The 21,384-nt window shown below is 43.8% G+C and overlaps 1 protein-coding gene across 3 annotated transcripts in view; it reads left to right on the forward strand.

The window, feature by feature from the left end:
- SHROOM3 (shroom family member 3) overlaps nucleotides 1-21,384 on the forward strand; it is a 239,384-nt gene that overhangs the window by 127,611 nt on the left and 90,389 nt on the right. The window contains exon 1 of one of the 3 annotated variants that reach the window (XM_084625323.1): nucleotides 3,526-3,568. The exons of the other annotated variants lie outside the window; for them this stretch is intronic. Coding sequence (XP_084481449.1) covers nucleotides 3,564-3,568 — 5 coding nt within the window. The 5' untranslated portion in view covers nucleotides 3,526-3,563. Of the gene's footprint in view, nucleotides 1-3,525; nucleotides 3,569-21,384 lie in introns of those variants that run through there. 3 annotated transcript variants of the gene reach the window in all.

Raw genomic sequence — 21,384 nt, forward strand, 5'->3', positions numbered from 1 at the left:
TCCCGAGACCATTCCCAGCAATGGATCAGTGCCATAGTGACAGTTCTTCCTGAGAACCATTCTGAAAACTGATGTGTTGATGAACCTATTCTTCTTTAGTGCCAAAAATATTTAACCCGGGTGCTATAACTCTCCAAGATAATGTTACCAATCGCTGCAGCTTGCCTGTGCTAGAAACTACGAGTCACCCAGCAGGGGCTGTGGAACACCATTTAAAGTGCGTGTGGGGGAGATGCTTAGATTTCCCCTGCCCGTCAAACCCTCTTATGCGCCCCCCCTCCAAATGTGAGTGAGTGAGTATTGCGACCTGGCATGCGAGGTCGTAGTGTCACTCAGGTTTGGCAAAACCTGACAAAAATTGGTTCAGCCGTGGCCCAGGCCCCCCCCCCCCCGCCTCCATGATCTATAACAAGGACAGAGACTTAAGACCTGGTTTCTACTCCCAGCTGAGATGCTGGCCTGCAAGGTGACCTTGGGCAGGTCATTTTGCTTCTGTGTTTACAGTTTCCTCATCTGTAAAATTGAGTTGATGATACTTTCTTTGCAAAGGGCTTTCAGATGGACTGATGAAAAGTGCTAGAGAAGTATTGGTTTTTTTAACTGAGTTAAAGTGCAGACAAGAGGAACTCACTCTAATTTGCAAAGTCATCATTTCTTCTCTAATGGAACTCAGATGCTGATTCAAGCTAGTGTTTCATTCGTTGTGTTTACTGAGTGCTGATAGCGTGCGTGGTGCTGCACAAATAGAGATACATTCCCTGCACCAAGGAGTTTATAACGTAGTGCAAACACAAGACAAATCGTTGCAGACATGCCTCGGCTATGGGGTCCTGCTGTGAACCTCAGCAGCCGTCCTACTTGGAAGGCTTTGTAGAAGAAGCATGTTCCGCGGGGTGAATTAGGGCTTGATCCTGCAACGTGCTGAGCACTCTGGCTCGATCCAGTAAAGTGCTTAAGAACACGATTGACTTTAAATATGCAAGTAATGAAATCCACAGGACTACTCGTGTGTCTAAGAGCTTTGTTGGACTGGGCTCAGCATGTTGGAGGATGGAGCCCTTAGAGAGGAGAAGGAGGTAATTTTCTGAATGAGGTGGCAGAGACTGTTTCAAGTGCACAGGGTCGTGATACTGCTTCTGTAAAACCCAGAAGAATGTTGAAACGTAGGGTGAGATAGATTTCGCTATTTAATTCAATCCCAGTCCTTCTGAAATCCTCGAACTCTGTCATGTAAGAATATCAAAAGGGGTTAAAATTAGAGCTGGGCGGGGGGGGGAAATTTTCAGCCAAAACCTTTTTGTGGTAAAAAAAAAAAAAAGCCATGCCTGCAACGGTGAAAGGTTTTGTGAATTTATGTGGGTTTCGCCCAGTTGTTCCTGTTGAGAAAACAGAACAAAAGTGAAAAATTGAAATGTTTCATCATTTTCAAAATGAAATATGTGGATTTTTTGGGTTCAAAATGACACTTCTTGTTTTGAAACTTCCTTCAGTGTTATGGGAACAAACAATGAAAAAGCTCACATGCAAACATTTTGTTTCAGGATGAACTAAACATTTCATTCAGCCTGAAACATTTTTTTCCCCAACATTTCTGTTCGCCAAAAATTCTGCAAAAAAAAGTGCTTTTCCAGTTCAGTGTGGAACAATTTATTCCCTGATTATTCACAGTTCCAGTGAACTAAAAAATCCATCATCCACTCAGCTCTAGCAAACCCCACTAACACCAGCTGACAGCAGCAGCAGCATAAAACCAAATTTATTTTGAAGTTGCAAGTAAGTTAGATATAGCAGAGTGCCCTGGAAAGAGACAAGCTAATATTTTTGTTCCATCAAAATGAGTAGTCATTAAATCCTTCACATTTCTTCTGAGGAGGAAAAAAGAAAACCCTCTTAATTCCTTAAATTCTTTATGCCAGCCTGAAAAAAGTATTCCAGGCATGTCTGGGTCTTGCTGCTTGTTCTCTCTGTCTCTCTTTCTTTAGTATTCCGCCACCTGTTTGTAACCAGCGTTCTGTAGGTTCTTATAGAGGCTTTCTTCTCTGGTTTGTGTATGCCCTTGGTCTTGTTGCTTTGACACTGAGGCGTTGTTGTCTGCGAGAGACTGTGCGTTAGAGCTCCCTGGCTTACCCTGCTGCCTGCTTTACTCCCATAACTTCATTCTTGGAAAGTTTCTGAGTTTCCTGGGTGATAAAACACGAGCAACATTTGCTCTGGCCTGACTCATTTCTGAAGGCATTCAGCCTTGTTTTGTTATGAAGGTTACCAAGGGAGGGTGGGGGGCATGAGAATTCCCAGGGATGGCAAGTCCTGAAAAGTGTCAAAAAGTCACCTCCTGCACCTTTTACACTGTGGGGTTGTTTTGATTGGGTTTGGAAGGTACACAGAAAATATTCTGGCCTGTCAGGAGGGCAAGACATCAGCCGAACAAAGCAATGTGTTACAAACTTCTTCCCTCTCTCCAAAAAAACCCAGCTATGTATCTATAACAGCCGTCAAGCTGTCAGAGATCAGGGCTATTATCACTCAGGTTAGACTGATATAGTAGTGGAGTGTTCGCCGTTCTTGTAAAAGCCTTTGATTCTTCGCTGGAGACCAAACCAATGAATCAAGCGAGACAGTGTTTTGAACGGTTAAAGAACCCATACATTCATTTTTTAAAATGCAGTTAATAACTGGGGAAGGCAGGGAACTGACTGCATGGGCGCTTTTTCCCTCTTCACGCCATGTCATTTATCTCTTTAGAATAAATAGCTTATGCATAATTGGTGGCTCAGGGGTTTACAGAGACTAACAGAGGAGGGTTTGCTAGCTGCTCCTGGCCAACCAGTTTGGAGTCTGATTCTGCTCTCATTTACACAGGAGTCACTCTGTTGGAGTTAATGCTTTTATATTGTCATTAAACTGGAGTGAGTGAGAAGAGAAGTAGGTCCTGGGTATCCACCATTTAATAAGGACTTAAATTTGGAGTGCAAAACTCTACTTTGCCACAAGTATTTTCATATGGATTTTTCTCATTCCTCAGTGGGTGTAAAGTCTGGCGTGGGGGTATTGACTTAACTGGCACGATGCCAATTTATACTGTCTGAAAGTCTCCCTCCACCCCCGTTCATAAGAGGCAAAGAACATTAGAAATGCTATAGCAGTAGAAATGGCCCTAAACCACTGAGTACAAACATCACCCTTGGTGTATTTGGTCCTAGATCCAAACTTTGCAGCTCCCCCAGCTCTTTAATGGCCCCAACCAAATGCTGGATCTGAACCCAAACCCCAGGTTTGAAGAACCTTAAACCCTGAGGTGAGCGGTTCTCCTTATGAAGGCACTGAGGCCCAGATTCTCGAAGGTGTTTAGGCCCCTAACTCCCGTTGATTTTCAATGGAAGTCTGAGGACCTGGGCAGGAGAGCTCATCTTTAACAATCCCATTGTTGTTCTTTTAAACATTCCATACCTCTAGCACAGCTGCAAGCAGAGACGAGAGGAAATGCGTCAGGAGCGATGTAGTCTGGCCGAGGAGTCAGCCCATAGAGGAGAATGGAGACTTAGGGTATCCGAACAACAGCTCCCATGAGGTACTTTGGCAGCATTTCTAAATTGAAATATTTTGGGTTTGGGATGTTCATTTTTTTTTATGAAAAATCAAAATTGTCTGCAAAAAAATAATAACAATGCAGTCAGTGGAAGCACCAGTATAAATGCTTTGCTGAATCAGAGCCTTAGATGTTGGTTTCTGGATGCATGAACATTTGACCAATGTTTTCAACTTACGTGGAAAATAAAAACCATTTTATGGCTATGCGAAGCAACTTGGAATATCCTCCCTGCATAAGAATAGTTTAAAGTGTTAATAGGGTTTGGAAGACATGGGAATGCTACCAGAGCAAGACATGCCCGTTATTAAGAGCAATGGTATGTCCTTTTTGAATCTGGGGTGATGGAGTTCTGGTTCCTGAATGCCGCTGTGTAGATATCAATGTAATATTGGATAGTTCTTGTTCCCTCCCTTTCACTTACGCAAACTCTGACTTCAACTGCTAAACCAATATTTGCCGTTTCTTTTTAGTATACTCCTCTCTTTTGTGTTTGAGTATTTGAAAGCCTGGAGAACATTTGTCAGAATCCCAGCCTGACTGGGAGGAGGGGAATGTGAATGAATGCTCCTGATCTAGAAGAAGCACAATGTGTCTGGAGAAGAATGAGAAGTCAGAGAGCTGGAGCTTTGTTGGTTCACCAGGAAATATTTCTTTATATATGATGGCTGGCTGAGTCATTTCTCTGTATTCTTGGTCCCACTCCTCCCAACCTACACAGACAGTACGTGAGCTCCGATTTCTGCGCTGGCTTCCTCCATAGGAAACGCCATGAATTTGTCCCGAATTTGCATTAACTAACGTGTGGGTGAAAGTGCTAAATTGTGGCATTGTGAGACTTCAATTTCTATTATAACAAACCTTCGGGGAGAGGATGAATTCACAGACACCTGCCTCTGTTGCTGGTTAAACAAGGTACATTTACCTTTCTGTATGTGCAACTTGCCCTGGTGTGCAGAGAGAGGCTGGGGGAACTTCTCATGAGGATATCTACATCAGCAGCTATGATTGCTTGTAATGAAATATGGACTGGCATGCCAGCCTAACAGAGAAGTGTAGGTATGCTATAGAACCAACATTTCCATCCAACCTGAGTACTGGGTATTGTTTCCACTCAAGAATGCTGAATAAACTTTCCCTATAGTGCTGCCACACCTAAGATTAAATTCAATACACAATCTAGCTCACAGAGGGAGAAAGTACAATTGTTTTCTCAACTGCCTAAGAGCACATTTTTGGCTCTGCTGGATCCAGGATTAGGGCTCCACAGATACAAGGAAGTCTCTATCCCTCCCGGGCACCTCTGAGCAAACACTGGATTTTCCTGTAGATTGGCAGATTTGCTTTTCCAGCTGGTTATGGTTTGTGGAGCTGCCAAACAATGTTTGCTGAACAGATTCCTACATTGCAAGCTGTGCGAGTGGGGCTGCTCCATGCTCTTGTTCAGGTGCTCCTTGAGAAGGCCCTGGCTAAGGGGGAGCATCCCTACTCAGGAAAGCACTCAAACCCGTACTTAACTTTAAGCACACGCTTAAGTCACCTCCCATTAAAATGGACTTCAGGCCATACATAAAGTTAAGCATTTACACAGGACTTAAGGACATGCTTAACATTAAGCACCATGTTTAAGTATTTTCCTAAACTGGGGTGTCAGAGGAGGAGTTAACCTGACCCTGGAGTCCTTGCTGCAAACAGTCCTCACACACGCCTGCATAGGTTCAACACCGGGTGCTTTATTTACAATGTACTGTACAGGTGCTTGTTCCCCGCAACGTAAGGCTTTTTACCTTCTCCCCAGGCACAGGGTGCTAGATCTCGCCTCGCTGAGGTTCTGAGCTCCTTTGGTCTCTCCTCCCAGCGTTTTCTGTCTCCCTCCTGTCTCACTTTTAGCTGTCCCCAGCAGAGGAGTGGCATCCCCCTTACTAAATTTATCCAGAATGCAACCAATTATCTCCTTACATTGGCCTTGGTGGGGACTCTTGCAAAGTGCCCAGAGTGATGAGTCGGCCTTTCAGCTGCTCACACTGTCATATGGGGTCACTAAGCAGAAGCTGATAAGTTCATTGCACACTCAGGGGTCTAGGGCTTTTGGAGGAAGCTAGGACTATTTATGTGGGTAAGGGTCGGAAGGATCGTATTTTCTACTCCAGCACAAGGGAAAGTTATGAAATTAATTTTCATGATAATAAAGGGGAGGTACCCACATGACCACATGGGGCAGTGGTGGGAGAATTAGCTCTTTTTATGTGCAGCACCCAAGATAACTGCATGAGTGAGGCATTCTGTTAGAAGCGTGTGGTAATTCAACGTGTTGTTCAAATACTTCATTTCCTGAAATTCCCTTTCTCAGAAGGCTGAAGTTTCTCTAGAGTCAAAAGTTGTGTACTTTGAGTTTCCCCCCAAGCTTTGATTCTGAGCCTTTGGTGAAACCCTCAAAGATAATCAGTTTTCACAGTGACGCCCTGCAGATCCTCAAGTCCAGTGATCAAGGTGAAAGGCATTTCGGGGGGATTAATGACCTGCTGAGAGAAGCTGCTGGCCCCAAATCTGTTAAACTTGGCTGGTTGCTAATCCCCAGGCAATGCTCTGTCTTGCACTGAAGATGTTACTGTTTTAATATTAGTGGAAAGTGGAATAAAAACATAGGTGTATGGAATATTTTCAGGGTAATTCAACTTCATTTGGTAGCCATATGGTATTGCTAGAGAATTATTGGCCTGTGTTTTAGCGGCTCAAATAGCTTGGATGCTCTCCAGAATCCCCATCAATATCGTATGTATAATAGGTTTCAGAGTAGCAGCCGTGTTAGTCTGTATCTGCAAAAAGAAAAGGAGGACTTGTGGCACCTTAGAGACTAACCAATTTATTTGAGCATAAGCTTTCGTGAGCTACAGCTCACTTCATCGGATGCATAAAGTGGAAAATACAGTGGGGAGATTTATATACACACAGACCGTGAAAAAATGGGTGTTTATCATACACATTGTAAGGAGAGTGATCACTTAAGATGAGCTATTATCAGCAGGAATAGTCTATGATCTCACTATATTCACATTGCAAGACTATAAAACAGTTTCAAATATAATGTGACAAATTGAAAAAGCTGTTCGTCACCATGTCCTGCCAGTCTGGTGCTCACAGGCTAGAACCCAGATAAATTGTGGTACTCAAATCTGTTATGTTGTTTCAAAAGCAGTCAACATTATTATTATTTTATTATTTATTTGTTCTGTGGTTTCACCCAAAGACAAGATCAGGACCCCCCTGTGTTAGGTGCTGTACAAACACGAGTCCATCAGATTCCACAGCATTCAAAGGGATTATATTCTCATTTTATTACCATGTAAAATTCTTTGAATTGGGACCAGCCCAAGTTCTCAATGTACAAGATAATTGGTAGGTCAAAATGTTGTGGGCCCTGCTCAGCAGTTTTATATGGTAATAAAAGGAGGTTATATTACCTTTAAATGCTCTGCTGACTTTCCTCTCTCACTAGAGTGCACTGCAACTGCGGTTGCTTCATCTGTTGATAGCTGAGAGTTTATTTGGTTCCTTGGAGTCATGAGATGTGTCTCCACATTTCTTTCATCATGTCATGTGATTCAAGAGCCTATCTGCATTTGTAACAGCATAATTAGGTTTTCGTCCCAGACCCTTACTTGACAGTTGTGTTTTTTGGCCATATTTGAAATTATGGTTTAATTAACGTAATTAACATCATAGGGCCACATTTTCAAACAATGTTCAACGTTGGCCGACCTCTGCTTCCCTTTGAAATCAAGGAGAGTTTTACCGTTATCTTCCCTGGGATCAATGTTGAAGTCGATGCTGAGCACTTTTCAAAATACTCCCCACTATTCTTTTGTAAAAATAGTATTATCTACTTGGTTTAATTACAGCCAGTCACTCTGGAGTCCGATCATGTGTCTCAGCCTGCCACAACCCAAACATTAAGGGAGCTCAGCAATTTGCAGTTTCATTCCCACTCTAACGTGTTAAATTTCCCATATCAGTGTGTTGTCGACAAGGTCTCTGCAGAAGGTGCAAGGTATGAATTAATACCCCATCATCTCTGCCTTGACATGTCTCATTGTTTAATCAGAATTTAACAAAGTATTGCTCAGTGGAATAGTCTTTCAAGTACATGACTGGATGATGCTAATCCGACTTAAGCAAATGCTAAGGAAAAGGTTTTAAGGCTATCACTATTCAATGAGAGCAAAGCCAGCAAGCTGCCTGGTTGTGAAATATGTTTTCTCTACTAGTAAGACAGCGGTTGGTATCCACAATAATATTTAATCCAGGGTATAACTGTTCTTTCAACAGTGGCAGCAATGCAGATGTCCATTATGTACAGGAAGGGCTGAGCTTGGATAACTGACAGAGTGGCACCAGCACCCAAATGTAATTGAAAACATTCCCTTCTTCTCTTGCATGAGACTTGTGATTCCCTCCCGGCTCTCCTTACAGCTGTCATGTGGGCAGATGTTATTTTTGGATTGGGATTAGCAGCGCCTCACTTGCTGCTGATGGCTCCTGTTCTATGGTGGTACTTTTTTAATGATGTCTGGAGAATTTAGGTATCAAAAACAAGCTCTGAAGGGCAGCCCAGTTGGAAGTTGCCTGAGTAACATGGAGATCAAAGGAAGGCACCACAGCATTGGTCTGTGTGCTTGAGAGAAAGCGTTTTGATTTAAGAAGATTTAGGCACCTCATTAATTAAACTGTGTGTGGGATGTTCTCCTGTTGCTGGTGTAGTGGAAAGATATATTCTCATTGCATCGTGAGAGTAATAAATTCAGGAAACATACAATGCAAATGATACACGAATGGGCAGGGAGTGTTGTCTAGGGAAGGCAACTGAAAGTCAATAACCTAAATTCTATTTCCTGCTCTGCTGCTGATTTGGGGTGTGACTTTGGGCAGCTCACTGTGGCCAAGATTTTCAAAAATAGGAACCTGAAGTTAGGCTCCTAAATTAGTGGACAGATTTTCAAAACTGTTCACCACCCAGCAGCTCCCACTGAAGTCAATGGGCTCTATTGGATCCGCAGCATTTCTGATAATCAGGCCATTTAATTAGACCACGAAATAAGGATTTAGGAGCTTAACTTTAGGCGCCTGTTTTTTGAAAATTTTGGTCTTAATTTTTCAGTGCATCATCTTGCCCATCTGTAAAAGATTATATCTACACAACAGGGGTCAGAGTGACTGAATAGGGGAGGGGAAAATATAGCAAATTTCTAAGTAGCAAAGGCAACATCTGCAAAAGGTAAAAACAAATGAGAAGTATCCTTTATAAATGCCCAGTATTTCCCCCTCCCGGTTTTAGTCACTCTGCTCTCTTTCACTTGAGTGTTGTCATCACCTTGGTGCTTGCAGCAATGGCAATTGCTGCAGAGCAGGTATGGAGCAAGACCGCGGCTGCAGGTTGTTAGGAAGAGGAGCTTTGTCCTGGTTAGTTGTCTGCCTGTTCAAGGTGTGAGCAAGACTGGCTCTCTGTCTCCCTCCCTCTGGGATACCCTTTTTGAGCACAGCTTCACCTCTTCACGTGAATTATAGCATTAATGGTAAAGCCGCATGTCACTGGCGTACGGGCTCCATATACAGCTCGCTATGCACTCAGACCCGCACCCAGTTCTGAAGATCCTGGCCTGTTGGGCAGCAGCACCAAGTCCGTGAGTTAACTCTGTGTGTGTGTGTGTGTGCACTCAATATTTACAGATGTCAGAAGGGAGCACAGAGGACAGTATGAGAGACAGTCTCATGATCTAGGTTAGTGAGTGTTTCTGTTGGAAGACATGCTGTAGATGGAAAGCCTTAGTTTCTATTAAAAAGAAAAGGAGTACTTGTGGCATCTTAGAGAAAGGTGCCACAAGTCCTCCTTTTCTTTTGCAAATACAGACTAACACGGCTGCTACTCTGAAACCTGTCATTAGTTTCTATTGGAAATCCAAGCAGAAGGGTCTATTCTCAGCCTGCGCACAGGTTCTTTTCTCAGGGCATTTCATGCCAGGTTTGATAATCTAGTTTCACTAGCTTTTTTTCCCCTGAGTGTCTGGAGAAGGCAATTTTCTGCCAGAATATTGTTGGATTTCCTTAATCTCTTTTCTCCTTGTTCCTGTTGTTGTTTTGGGGAAGGATTGTGCTGAAATGTTTACTTGTACTGTAGAAGATACACTGTGCTGAAAGTCCTGGGGGTTCCATCCTGACCCTTTGCAGTTTCCTGCTCTGACTGTTGTCCTAGTGGTTGTTGAGGTTTTTGGTTGTTCTTTCAAGCATGACCTTGTGTAAATTGCTGAAACCTAGGGATGAGGTGGTGGGATAATTGGCGGCAGTTAGAAAGGGATCTTGCAGCCAGACAGGCCCTAATGTCGCAGCTCTCCACTGGGCAGCAAGACTGAACAGACATTCTTGAATGATGCAGAAATCGCCCAATGAGAGCTGGATTGGTTTGTTCCTTTATCTAGTACACTGTTCCTTTTAAAGTGTCCAGCATGTGTATACTGGAATGATTTAAACATGCTTCTGTTATTAAGTTTATTATTAGATCTGATGAGGATTTCATAACATAATATAAAGTCATGTTGGGTATTTAAGTATCAGGCTCCACTTATGGGCATCAATCATACTTTTATCTGAAAATCTTGGCCTAAATTCTTCTCTACCATATGCAGATCCAGTTGATTCATTTTTGCCATTTACTTTATATTTCAAGTGAAAAATTGTTCCCCTTGTGATTTTTCTCCCCCCTTCCCCCTCCCCCAATCCCATTTGCAAACTAATGTAATTTGTTTCACATGTATTAGTGGCTGAAATTAACTAGCCCTTCACTGAGTGCTAACATGGGACAACTAACATCCCCACAGCTAGTGGCATCCTGTGTTTAGATGTAGCACATGCAACTGAGAGATCCTAATGCAAGGCTCTCCCTCAGCTGGGTCTGTCCCCCTGACAGCTGGAATAAGGGAGATACGAAATGATGAGTGAGATTTTAAAGGGCATGTTGAAAGACGCTTGTCAAAACCCTTCATCCCAAGGTGATGAGTCCTTTTTCCTGGAGATTAATTCTAAAGGAAGGAGTCTCCTTCCACATGAGTTAGACTTAACAGCTCTGTACACCCACATAGCCCCATGGCAATTCTGAACTCACCCCTCCCAGTAGCACAAACACACAAACAGAGGAAGGAGAGTTTCACAACAGAAACTACATAATGATACACACCTGCATGGTGCTCACAGGGAGGGACCAGCTGTTTTTCACTGGTGTCCAGGGAGAGCCAAGGAAAATCTTTTTCGGTCACACCCTGAACAGTTCCTGTAGAAAGCAGTTGCAGGAGGAAGGGGGCCCACGCCTGGTTTACTGAAGTCCTGTTGACTTCAGTAGGAATAGGATCAGCCCCCAATTGTGTGCACTGCAAAGTATAGTCAGTGCAGCCTGGGAGCCTAGAGAGTTGGCTGACCAGATTCTGCTCTCAAAGACTTCAGTGCCAATGATGCAATGGTACGATCAAGAGCAGACTCACATGTGGTAGCAATCATAAGAACAGTGTGTGGTGATGATTTACTTTTATGCCTCTCATGCTAGGAATGATTAGATTGTATAAGAAGCAAAATCTTTGTCCCAAACATAAAAGGAACCTATTTTGCGATTTGGAAGAGAGGGTGTAATGGGTCACAGACTCACCCAGCAGCACCTCCTGCTGGCTGTCTGGGAATTAGCTCTTTTTTACCAGCTCTGGAGCACCTCTGCCAGTGTCTCACCATCGCTGGTCCCCATGCCCCTCCCAGACCCCAGTGCCCTTTTGCCTGGGGTGCTTCCCCTCCAGGCAATACGCCACAGATCTTGGTCTCCCCTCCCGAGGGAATCCACCACCCTCTGTCACCACCTTGCCTCAGCCTATGGGCAACTGCCTGTCACGATCTGGCCCCCTTTCACTGGGGCTGACTGCAGTCTGTATAAGCCAGTCATCATTGGCAAGGGGGGTTTGGACCTGTTGCCTCCGCCTACCCTTGGGCTGCCCTGTTGCAACCCCAGTACCCTGTCTTAGACCTTCAGCCAGACCTGCAGCCTGGGGCTTTTCCAGTCTGTAGCCTCTCTGCTCCTCTGGCCTTCACCTCAGGTACCCTGGTATGCTCCCCAGCAGCCAGGCCCATCTCCCTCCACAGCTAGAGAAGACTCTGTGTGCTCCTGGCCCACTGCCCTCTTATAAGGGCCAGCTGGGCCCTGATTAAGCCAGCCGTAGCCTGATTGGGGCATGGCCCCCAGCTGAGGCTGCTTCTCCCAATCAGCCCTGCTTTTCCTTCCCTGCCACAGCCCTCTCCCCGGGCTTTTAAGGTAGGAGCGGTGACCACCCCTCTACAGAGGGGCTAATGTGTGTGGCTTTGCCCTTCCAGGCTGGATGGCTAATTTCAGAAGTAATCAACATGTTGTCTCTTAGACCAGCTGTGTTTAGGGGCGGACAGGTAACCTTGTAGTGTGTAATGGCTTTGTCTGCTTGGAAAGTGGCTAAAGAGAGGAAACAGTAAGTGACTGTGGCTGGACATGGTGACTCAGTATGTAGCACAAAACTCACCAAATGGCTGGCTCCTGCTTAATGCAAATGGGGTAACCAACAGGATTCGTAGGTTAAAGAGGCTCAGACTATTCTGAGTGGAGACAAGAAGATTTTTAAGGGAGTCTAATAAGAGTACAGGAGAATCGATTTCATCAGGATCCTGATAAATGCCCCAGGTATGGGTGATTACCAGGGAACATATTCAGTGACTCTAAACAATGGGTCACTGGCACGCCAAGTCCATTTAAAGCATATGCCTGGCAGTGCCTACAAACCTATTCACAGTTGTTCACAGGTCTGAATCAGTGAATCAATGTCCTGCTTTGTTTCACTGTTCTACTGTGATTGCTAAATGATTCCTTAGTATCTGAATATTGATTTTAAAAGAGGCCTAGGGAGTTGTGTATTTGTTATTTGTCATGGCTCCATGGAGCATCTGCCTCTATGTCTCAGTTTCTCCGTCTGTGACATTGGGGCAATTATAAAATGTACCAAGCTCTGGAAAAAGCATTAAGATCCTTGGCTGGAAAGTGCTATATCAGTGCAAAGTGTTGTTGTGAGCTCACTTCACCGTGGGGGAAACTACACTTAACTGAAAATTACAGCATAAGAACTGGCTTTTCCTTCATTGTTCTTGAATCAGATACCACTTAGATTGTTTGTAATACAGGCTGTGATGCTGGCAGAAAGGGATTGAAAGGAAAATCATGCTCATTAAACATACCTTTTAAACAGGACAAACCAAGGGTGCATCTGGCACGTGGAACTTATTAACCTGTATTCTGGTTTTAGTATTTATTTGTATTAGAGTAGCGCCTCAAGGCCCTAACCAGGTAGGGGCCTCATTGTATTAGGTGCTGTACAGACATGTAGTAAAATACAGTGTCTGCCCCAAAGTGCTTACCATGTAAATATCTTAGTTAAAAATCAAATTGATTTGTAAAGGGAAACATCCCTGAGCCCACTTTATTGTCCCCTTGCTTAGAGGAGACATGGGGAAGGTATGCAAAATAATGAATGGTATTGAGAAGTGGAGCTTCACATCATAATCCAATAAGGGGAGAGTCAGTGAAATGGAAAGGCAGCAAATTACAAACCGGCGCTGTTTTACGTGATGTGTAATTAGTCTGTGGAACTCACTGCCACAAGATATCAATGCTAAGAGCTTAGCCGGAGTAAAAAAAGGCCTGGAAATTTATACAGATAACAAGAATATCCAGAGCTACATTAGATAGGTTAAAAAAATTAGAAGCCTTTGTCGTGCAGGGCACAAGCCAAACACTAGCTGACAGAGTTTAGGAAGGTATGTTCCTTATGGACCGGGTATTCCATAGGTACCCAGCATGAGGTTTCTTGTGCTTTCCTTTGAAGAAGCTGGTACTGGCCACTGTTGGAGAAAGGTTCCAGGACAAGATGGACCCCTGCTCTGATCCAGTCTGGCAATTCCTGTGTTCCTATTTATGTCTTCTGTCATCCTAAAGATGTAAGAGCTATTGAGTTTCTCTTGACTTTATGATCACCCTATGTGTGCGTGAAGTGACACTCTTGATGAGTTAAGAGATGCCCATGTTCAGACACTGGCAAAGGTATATACATCCAGACACAATGAGTGAAATCTTCATATTTGGGACATGTTGGTACAGTACATGGTCTATTGCCCATTTAAATGGTTGTCCCAATCCAAAGGCAGATGGGGCCTGCCCACTGGGCAGGTGCTCATTGTCCGGAGGAGTAAAGGCACAACTGAAGTCTTTGTGCTGTCCTGAATTTGTCTTGAGAAGTGATTTGAAGGAGAGGAATGTAGCAGCCTTATGTATCGGTTTAAGAACGATGTGGCACATTTTTTTTCGTCATGTGTCGTGATAACTGTATTTCTCCATCAGTTTCACAAACAGTTGTCTGTGGTTCAGTGCAAATCACTCATTCAATCAGTGGGAATCACCTGAAAACCTTTTATATCAAGAAAAATGTTAATACTGGCTTGTAGTTCTATGTTTTATGGGAATGAGAGTGAACACTGCATTTGTTTTGTAGACCCTTACAAAGCCATTAGAATCGAAGTGGCAACTGACCCAGAAATATAGCAGCTGCACTACTGGCTATCACTAAAATAGCCTCTCAGTGACCTAGTTTCTTTTCACACTTTTCAGAGAGTATCTAGTTGCACAGTGAGTGAATCCTCTTTAATAATACAGCAGCAACAAATTAATCAGTGGCTCACTGAGGTCCTAGACAGAGTCAACAGAGAAGTGGTGAATCAGGTGGTGTGAACAGGAACAACACTAATGCTTAGAACAGTTTGGAAAAGTCTGGGAATAAGCAGAACTTCAAAGATGAGAACTAGTCACTTGTGGGTGAATTTTTTTCAAAAGCATCTAAATGACTTAGGAGCCTAGGTCCCATTTTCAAAGGTTCCTAAGTCATTTAGGAGTCATTGAAAATCCATGAGACTTAGGCTGCTACATGACTTAGGTGCTTTTGAAAAGGAGGCGTATGCCCCTAAATGACTTAGACACTTTTAAAAAAAAAATGTTACCCTGGGTCTGTTTTTTCCTCCAGGGCACTAGATTGTCCAGATTGTTCCCACCAGGTAAACATTTAGGAAGGTTGTATATATTAGAGATGTGAAACCGAAATAAAAACGTGTCTTGGATGGCCTGAATTTCAGCCTTTCTGGTGTATCTGAATGTTCCCTCATGTTAATTGGGAAAATACTGTTGTCTAGAACAAGTGGTAAGGTGAGGAGTAGGGTAGAATTTCACACAATGAATGTTAAGTCTTCTAGGAGGGGATAGCTTTGGAGGCCTTCCTTGAACTGACCCTGACCTTAATTACAAGCACGTGTGTATTGCCTCCACCCTCTGGCTCTCCAAGCCCTGGCGATAGGCCTCGCCTTCTTTTTTGTGTGTGCATAGCTCTTAGCAAGAGAGATAAGGTAAGGCTAATAATAGTGTATCAGTCAAATTTCTAAAGGTGACGCGCTTGAAAAAGAGCTTCCTATGTACACACAATTCACAACCAGTTTTCGGTAAAGGTGGTGCCAAACCTAAACCATCAAGAACTATCCTGCTAGCACTTATGTCTTAACTGTCTGCTTTTAATTCTGTTCTAGTGCAGTTTATGTGGCGCAACAGTGACATCCATTGGCCTGTTAAACTAGTCAGAAGTACTGTAGAACGACATATACACCCAGGATGTACAGTACTTCAAGGGGAGTATCTCAGAGCCTTCCTTCACTAGCTAATGAACATGCTCTCCAAAACAGGCAGACAATAACACTAGGGCCCAGATCCTGAAAGGTATTTAGTTACCTAATTCCCATTGAAAGCAGGGAGTTAGGAGCCTGAATACCTTTGGAGGCTCTGAGTGTTAGCAATTATCTAGCTAGTGTTTTACACCCTGATAGCACTTTCCAGACATTAACTCATCATCCTCATTCCTCACAATACCTCTGCAAGCCATAGGTAAGAACTAGTAATCCCACTTTCCATTGAAAATGTTTGGATGGAACATTTTTGTCCAGCTCTCCTCAGATGATGGCGTCAGAGTCAAACACATCTTAAGTAACTTGTCCGCATCGCAAAGGGGAGCCGGTTAGAACTGGGACTAGAACGCTGGAGTCCATAGTCCCATGTTGGGTGCACTGCACATGCTGAATAGCTTCCATGTCCATTTGTAGCACTGCCCCCCTCTCCCACCCTTAAAAATAAGGGCAACTAGAACTTTACACAATCAACATCACAGCTGAGGTCTATAGCTTCTCAATTCCAACAGGGTAGGAATAGAATTGAGCGTAAAATATCCAGCAGTATCTGTTCACAGTGGTTCAAGCATTCTGTTTTTGTCCTTTTGGTTTCACCTTATGTAGATTTGCACCCTTTGAGTTTTGCTTTTAGATTTGGGATTGACTCAAATCACAAAACTCAAACCAGAACCACCAAATTTCACACTATCTACACTGCACTGGAAGCTACAAATTCAGCCAAAGGCTACTTCAAATTTGGTCCAGACCCAAGAAAGTTGGCCTAGGTTTGGTGCTATTAATATGGAGCAACACTGACATCCAGATTTGCCAAATGGCTCGCAAATCTTGGAGAATCTGGTTGAAGTTTTGATTTTGCAACATCACGAAGAAGATTTGGTCTGGTTTCAGAATTCATTACAACACATTTGTGGTTGGTTTCAGAGTAACAGCCGTGTTAGTCTGTATTCGCAAAAAGAAAAGGAGTACTTGTGGCATCTTAGAGACTAACCAATTTATTTGAGCATAAGCTTTCGTGAGCTACAGCTCACTTCATCGGATGCATACTGTGGAAAGTGTAGAAGATCTAGCTCAAAATCCTCATCTACATTACTGAGCAGGGGGAGGTGAGGATATGTGTGGCTAAATTCTCCAGGGCTGTGCTGAAACATACATATTTCTCATGATTTCAGAAGAGCCAGCAAAAGAAGAGTCAAAGTGAAGCAAAGTGTTATCCTGGATGACTCTTCTTTTTTAAAGAAAAATAATCATAAAAAGCACCCCCAAAAAAACCAATCTTACTTGTATCAATTTCTTATTGAATCATTGTATTCAAAGATTCAAATAACGGGTGAGTTACTGTGTACACAGTAAGAAGAAAAGGAGTACTTGTGGCACCTTAGAGACTAACAAATTTATTTGAGCATCTGATGAAGTGAGCTGTAGCTCACGAAAGTTTATGCTCAAATAAATTGGTTAGTCTCTTAGGTGCCACAAGTACTCCTTTTCTTTTTGCCAATACAGACTAACACGGCTGCTACTCTGAAACCTGTGTACACAGTGAAGATCATCTCTGATTCAGCAAAAGCTGTTAAAAATAAGCAGCAAGATTAAACTCAAGCTATGACTCACTGAAAGTCATACTCTGATTCTTTGTTTGCAAGGCCACCCAGTTGGCCAAGTCAAAGTACTGTAGTGTCTACTTGTGTTTAGTCTAGTTCAGACTTCTGTTATCACTAATTAGAAAGGGATTTTAGGCCCAAATATCCTTCCAACTTGCTTGGCACCCACAGTTTCTGTTACAGTTAATGTGAGTTGCCTGTGCTCAGCAGAGGGCCTCTCATTGACTTCAGAGGGTTTGGATCAGGCCCTAGATCCTCAGCACTTTTCAAGATCTGGCCCATTTTCATTTAGGCTAAAGAAAGCAACCCCACAGTCTGTAGTTCTGCACTTCCTGGCCATTATTTTGAGTCACTCTTTCAGATTTTATTGCATATTTGCACATAACACATGGAGGGAGAGAGAAAGAGAGGGATCAGATAGAAGAGAACTAGATAGATAAGTGGACCATCTTATTGCGGACAGAGCTGCCTTACCCCATAAGCCTTGCAGACGGGAAAATATTTTAATGTCCCCAAAGCATCATGAAATCATTGTCTCACTCAAGAGAAGCCCGGGAGACTGTTTCACTGCAGGGTGTAATTTGATGGCCGATAGATGCTCTTTATGGGTGAGTGCTCAATGGACATCTAGAAGGAAAACTAATGATTGTGCTTTGCCAGAACTGCTTCACCTCCATTCCCCCATGTGCTTCCAAACCTCATTCTCCCCACAATGTCTTCTCCCAGCACATCTGATGTCAGCCCTTAGATTACCTGTCCCCCACCTGCATACTTTTTCCATCAGCTAATTTCATTGGGCTCTCTCAAGGCTTGCCTCTTTCTCACACTTGCTCAAATCTCCTTGCTAAAGCTTTCAGGTAAGCCCTGTCTCATAGTTTACTGTAGTCCTCTGATGCTCCCTCTGAGATTCTATCTTCTCCCTGTATTACTCCCTGACTTTAGTGCTTTCTCATTCAGCATCCCTCCAGTCTCTGTGATGCTCCCTCAGTTTTCCCCACGCCAGCTGATATGCTCTTGCATGCCTCTCCACAGCTGCAGCTGTCTCCAGTTGGTGCTAGTATACTTTTGATACCTTTTCATGCACCAAAAGGGAGTATTTAGTGGTTCTCGGACTCCAATTTATCACTCTCTAACGTGCATAGTATATTGTTTTCCGGATCAGCCGTCGAGAGTTGTATTGGTTTGCAAGAGTTGATTTTTAATCAACCCTTCCGAACCACTGGAATTTCCCATGCTGTTTACTCTTTGATGTCCGTTGAGTTCTTTCTCTCATTCCTGTAGTACTGGGTTTCACTGGCAGTGGCTGTAGCTTCTTTGTCTATACTTTGTACATATTTCCCATGACCAGGAATCAGGACAGAGCACTGGATAAAATCCAGCTGGTTATGCTTGAGAGTGTGTAACATAGTTTTAAAAAGAGAATTTTGTTTAAGAGGTATAAAAATAGTTTCCCTCTCACCCTTTCTATTAACAGTGCTGGGTAACCACTACTGGCACCGTGCTGCTGGGGGCACGCAGGGCAGTGGTCACCGGTGCAACTTTGAATAGGTTGTGATGTGCACCAGCCCTCCCTGCACTGGTTCAGCTTTCTGGCAGGTGTGGGATGCAAGCATTTACCACTGCTGCTAAACTCTCTCTGTCGTCGTACTCGGGGAGCATAAGGATGAAAGGGTTGGAGTGGAAGGTTCCATGTGCCCTTGTTTTCCACTTTTGCATCAATGGGGGGGGCGGGGGGCGAGGGTAGCCACAGTCTAGCCCCGGGATTAGGGTTGGTCAATTTTTTTTGTTGAAACTTTTTTCCAGCAGAACAAGTGTCTGCTCTCCACAGAAAATGTCAATATTTCGCCAAAAAACCAAACATCCAAAAACTGAAAAGTTCAAAATGGGGCTTCTTGGGAGTTTTAACTTGACATCAGTGTGCTGAGAAATTCATTCAAAGATGCTGTAGCAAGGAACTAATGGGAAGTTTTCTTTCATGGTGCTGGAAGTAGAACCAGACTTTGAGCTTTTCTATCCTCTACGGACATTGTTCTGCCTGTTTGTCCAGGAATTAATTACATCCGGCACTGATGGCTGTTATTGTATATTAGATGAATCTTCCAATATTAAGCTTTAAAAATACTTCATTTGGTTCACATGACTACAACATGGCGTACAGTGAACGCAAAAGACTCCACCACCTGTGTGTGTTGTTTGCTACCCTGGCTCTTTAGAAACCATAAAATCAATAGTAAAGTCCCCTTTGTCCCTACACACCCTGCATTGATTCATTCATAACCCTTTTTTGTCATCCTCCAAATATGGACTGAACCTGGGAGGCAAAGGAGCCTTTGCCAATCAGGGCTGTGGGATTCTTTACCAGACCATTTTCACATAGCCAGTGTGATCGATTGTTTTGGAAGCATTGTGGGAATTCATCTGCCCGATGCCCTGCTCCCGTCTGGCCTGGCTTGTGCTCCCACCTGGAGCTGACACTGGGGGTTACCTCCAGAGCTAATGGGGTTCAGCATAGCTATGGCTCCACTACAGTTTCAAAGTAAACAGAAAGCATTCCTGTTCTCTCAGGTTTATGACCAGTTGTGGTTTCAGGTTTGGCTTGTTTCATTGAGCGCCTTGGCAACACTTCAATCCATAACTAGAACTCTGTGACACTTCCTGCTATTGGCATAATCTCCGAAATGCTCAAGAGGTGAAAAGGGGTTTAAGTCATACAACTCCCATCCTAGTCAGAGGCAGAGCTTTGTGATCTAAGCAGCCTGTCTGGAATACTTAGACCCAGAGCCCTCTCTCTGTCCACAGCACAGGTCATTGGATTGACTCTGGTTTCCATTCTGAGATGACTGTGAGTGAAATCTCCTACCACCTTGACGGCTGTTCGGCAGCGCCGGTGTGAGTGTTATGGTCTCAGGCCAGTCGCCAGAGGAGAAGCGTCACAAACACTACCCGATTTTTCACATTTGCTGTCTGGTCACCCTAGCTCCCACGTTGGCCATGTCAGCAAAGACATGGCCATTACCTGAATGGGCCATGAGGACTAAACCATGCCTCGAGGGTGGTTTCTTCAGTTCAGAGTTGAAGAACATTGCAGTGAAGCTGCTACCGCAATTGTCTGTGCAACACCTGGCCTCTGTATGACGAGGAGTTCAGTTCAGTCTCCAGCACTGCTAATTCTGCATCTTTCCCTGGCACTGAATTGAATAAACATGCATTTCACTTTCATTTCCCCCTCTCTAGCAGTTACAAGGGAACAAAGGTTGCTCCAATGCTGAAGTCAGACAACCTGATGCTCACACTTTCACAGCGTTAAGGCTGGGAATGGTCAGGAGACTGAGGAGCCCGACTGATTGGCCAAGCAGAAGGGCTGAAACAAAGAGTTAAACTTGCAGGAAGGGCAATGAGGATGGCTGGGCTAAATTCAGTTGTCTGTGACGCCAGTGTAAATCTGGTATAACTCCACTGAAATCAGAGCAACTCCAGAGGCCCAGGGAGAAGAAGGATGGTCTTGTGGGTTCAGTTCTTGGCTCTGCCAAAGACACTGTGTGACCCTGAGCAAGTCATTCCATGGCACTTCACCAATCCTCCGTTCGCCCTCAGGAAAACAAAAAGAGCAGTATTCCTTTCGTCTGCCTTGTCTATTTACATGGTAAGGTCCGTGAGGCAGGACTGTCTCTTAGTATGTCTGTGTATGATGCTTAGCACAACGGGCCCCCATCTTGCCTAGGGGCTTTGAACACTACTGTGGTACAGATAATAACAGCGTCTGATCTGAAAGTCCCTAAATCTGCATTCTACAGCACTGCACTAGCAAAAACACCTGTATTTAAAACAGAGGTGATGCTTTAATTCAGAAAGAATATTAACATGGGGCTTGGTCATTAGCTTCCATGCAGGGGAGTAATGGGATCTCATGCATCCCCCCTTATTCCTTTGCATGGGCTACCCACATACCCAGTTGGGGGGGGGGAGGTGCAAGAAATGCAGCTGCCTTGGGGCTATCACCCTCTAAAGTGGTGGGTGGGGAATGAGGTTGTCCCAGGAGCAGCCTCTCAGAGCTCATGGTAACACCATGCTCTAGCCCCCAGTGATCTGTTTGTAAGTTTTCAGCAAACAATGCTTTATTACCGTACAAGTGAAAAGAAGGAATGTAAAATTCCAAAAAAGAACATCTTGTGAAGGTGCTGTTCTCAGATCTCCTCTGATAAGGACAGTTCCAAGTGTTGGAGAAGTTTCCTGCTCTGTGATTTATTTAACTTCTTAGAGAAAAGCCACCTTCATCTCTTTTTTTTTTTTCCCAACACAGGTTTTAATTTGGTGAGAAAATATCTTTCCCATAAGGAAGCTATTCTGCCTCATTAACTTCTATAAAAAGCATCCCCC

This window comes from Lepidochelys olivacea (genome assembly GCF_965140295.1).
Source record: "Lepidochelys olivacea isolate rLepOli2 genome assembly, chromosome: 4".
In the NCBI taxonomy this organism is placed as follows: domain Eukaryota; kingdom Metazoa; phylum Chordata; order Testudines; family Cheloniidae; genus Lepidochelys; species Lepidochelys olivacea.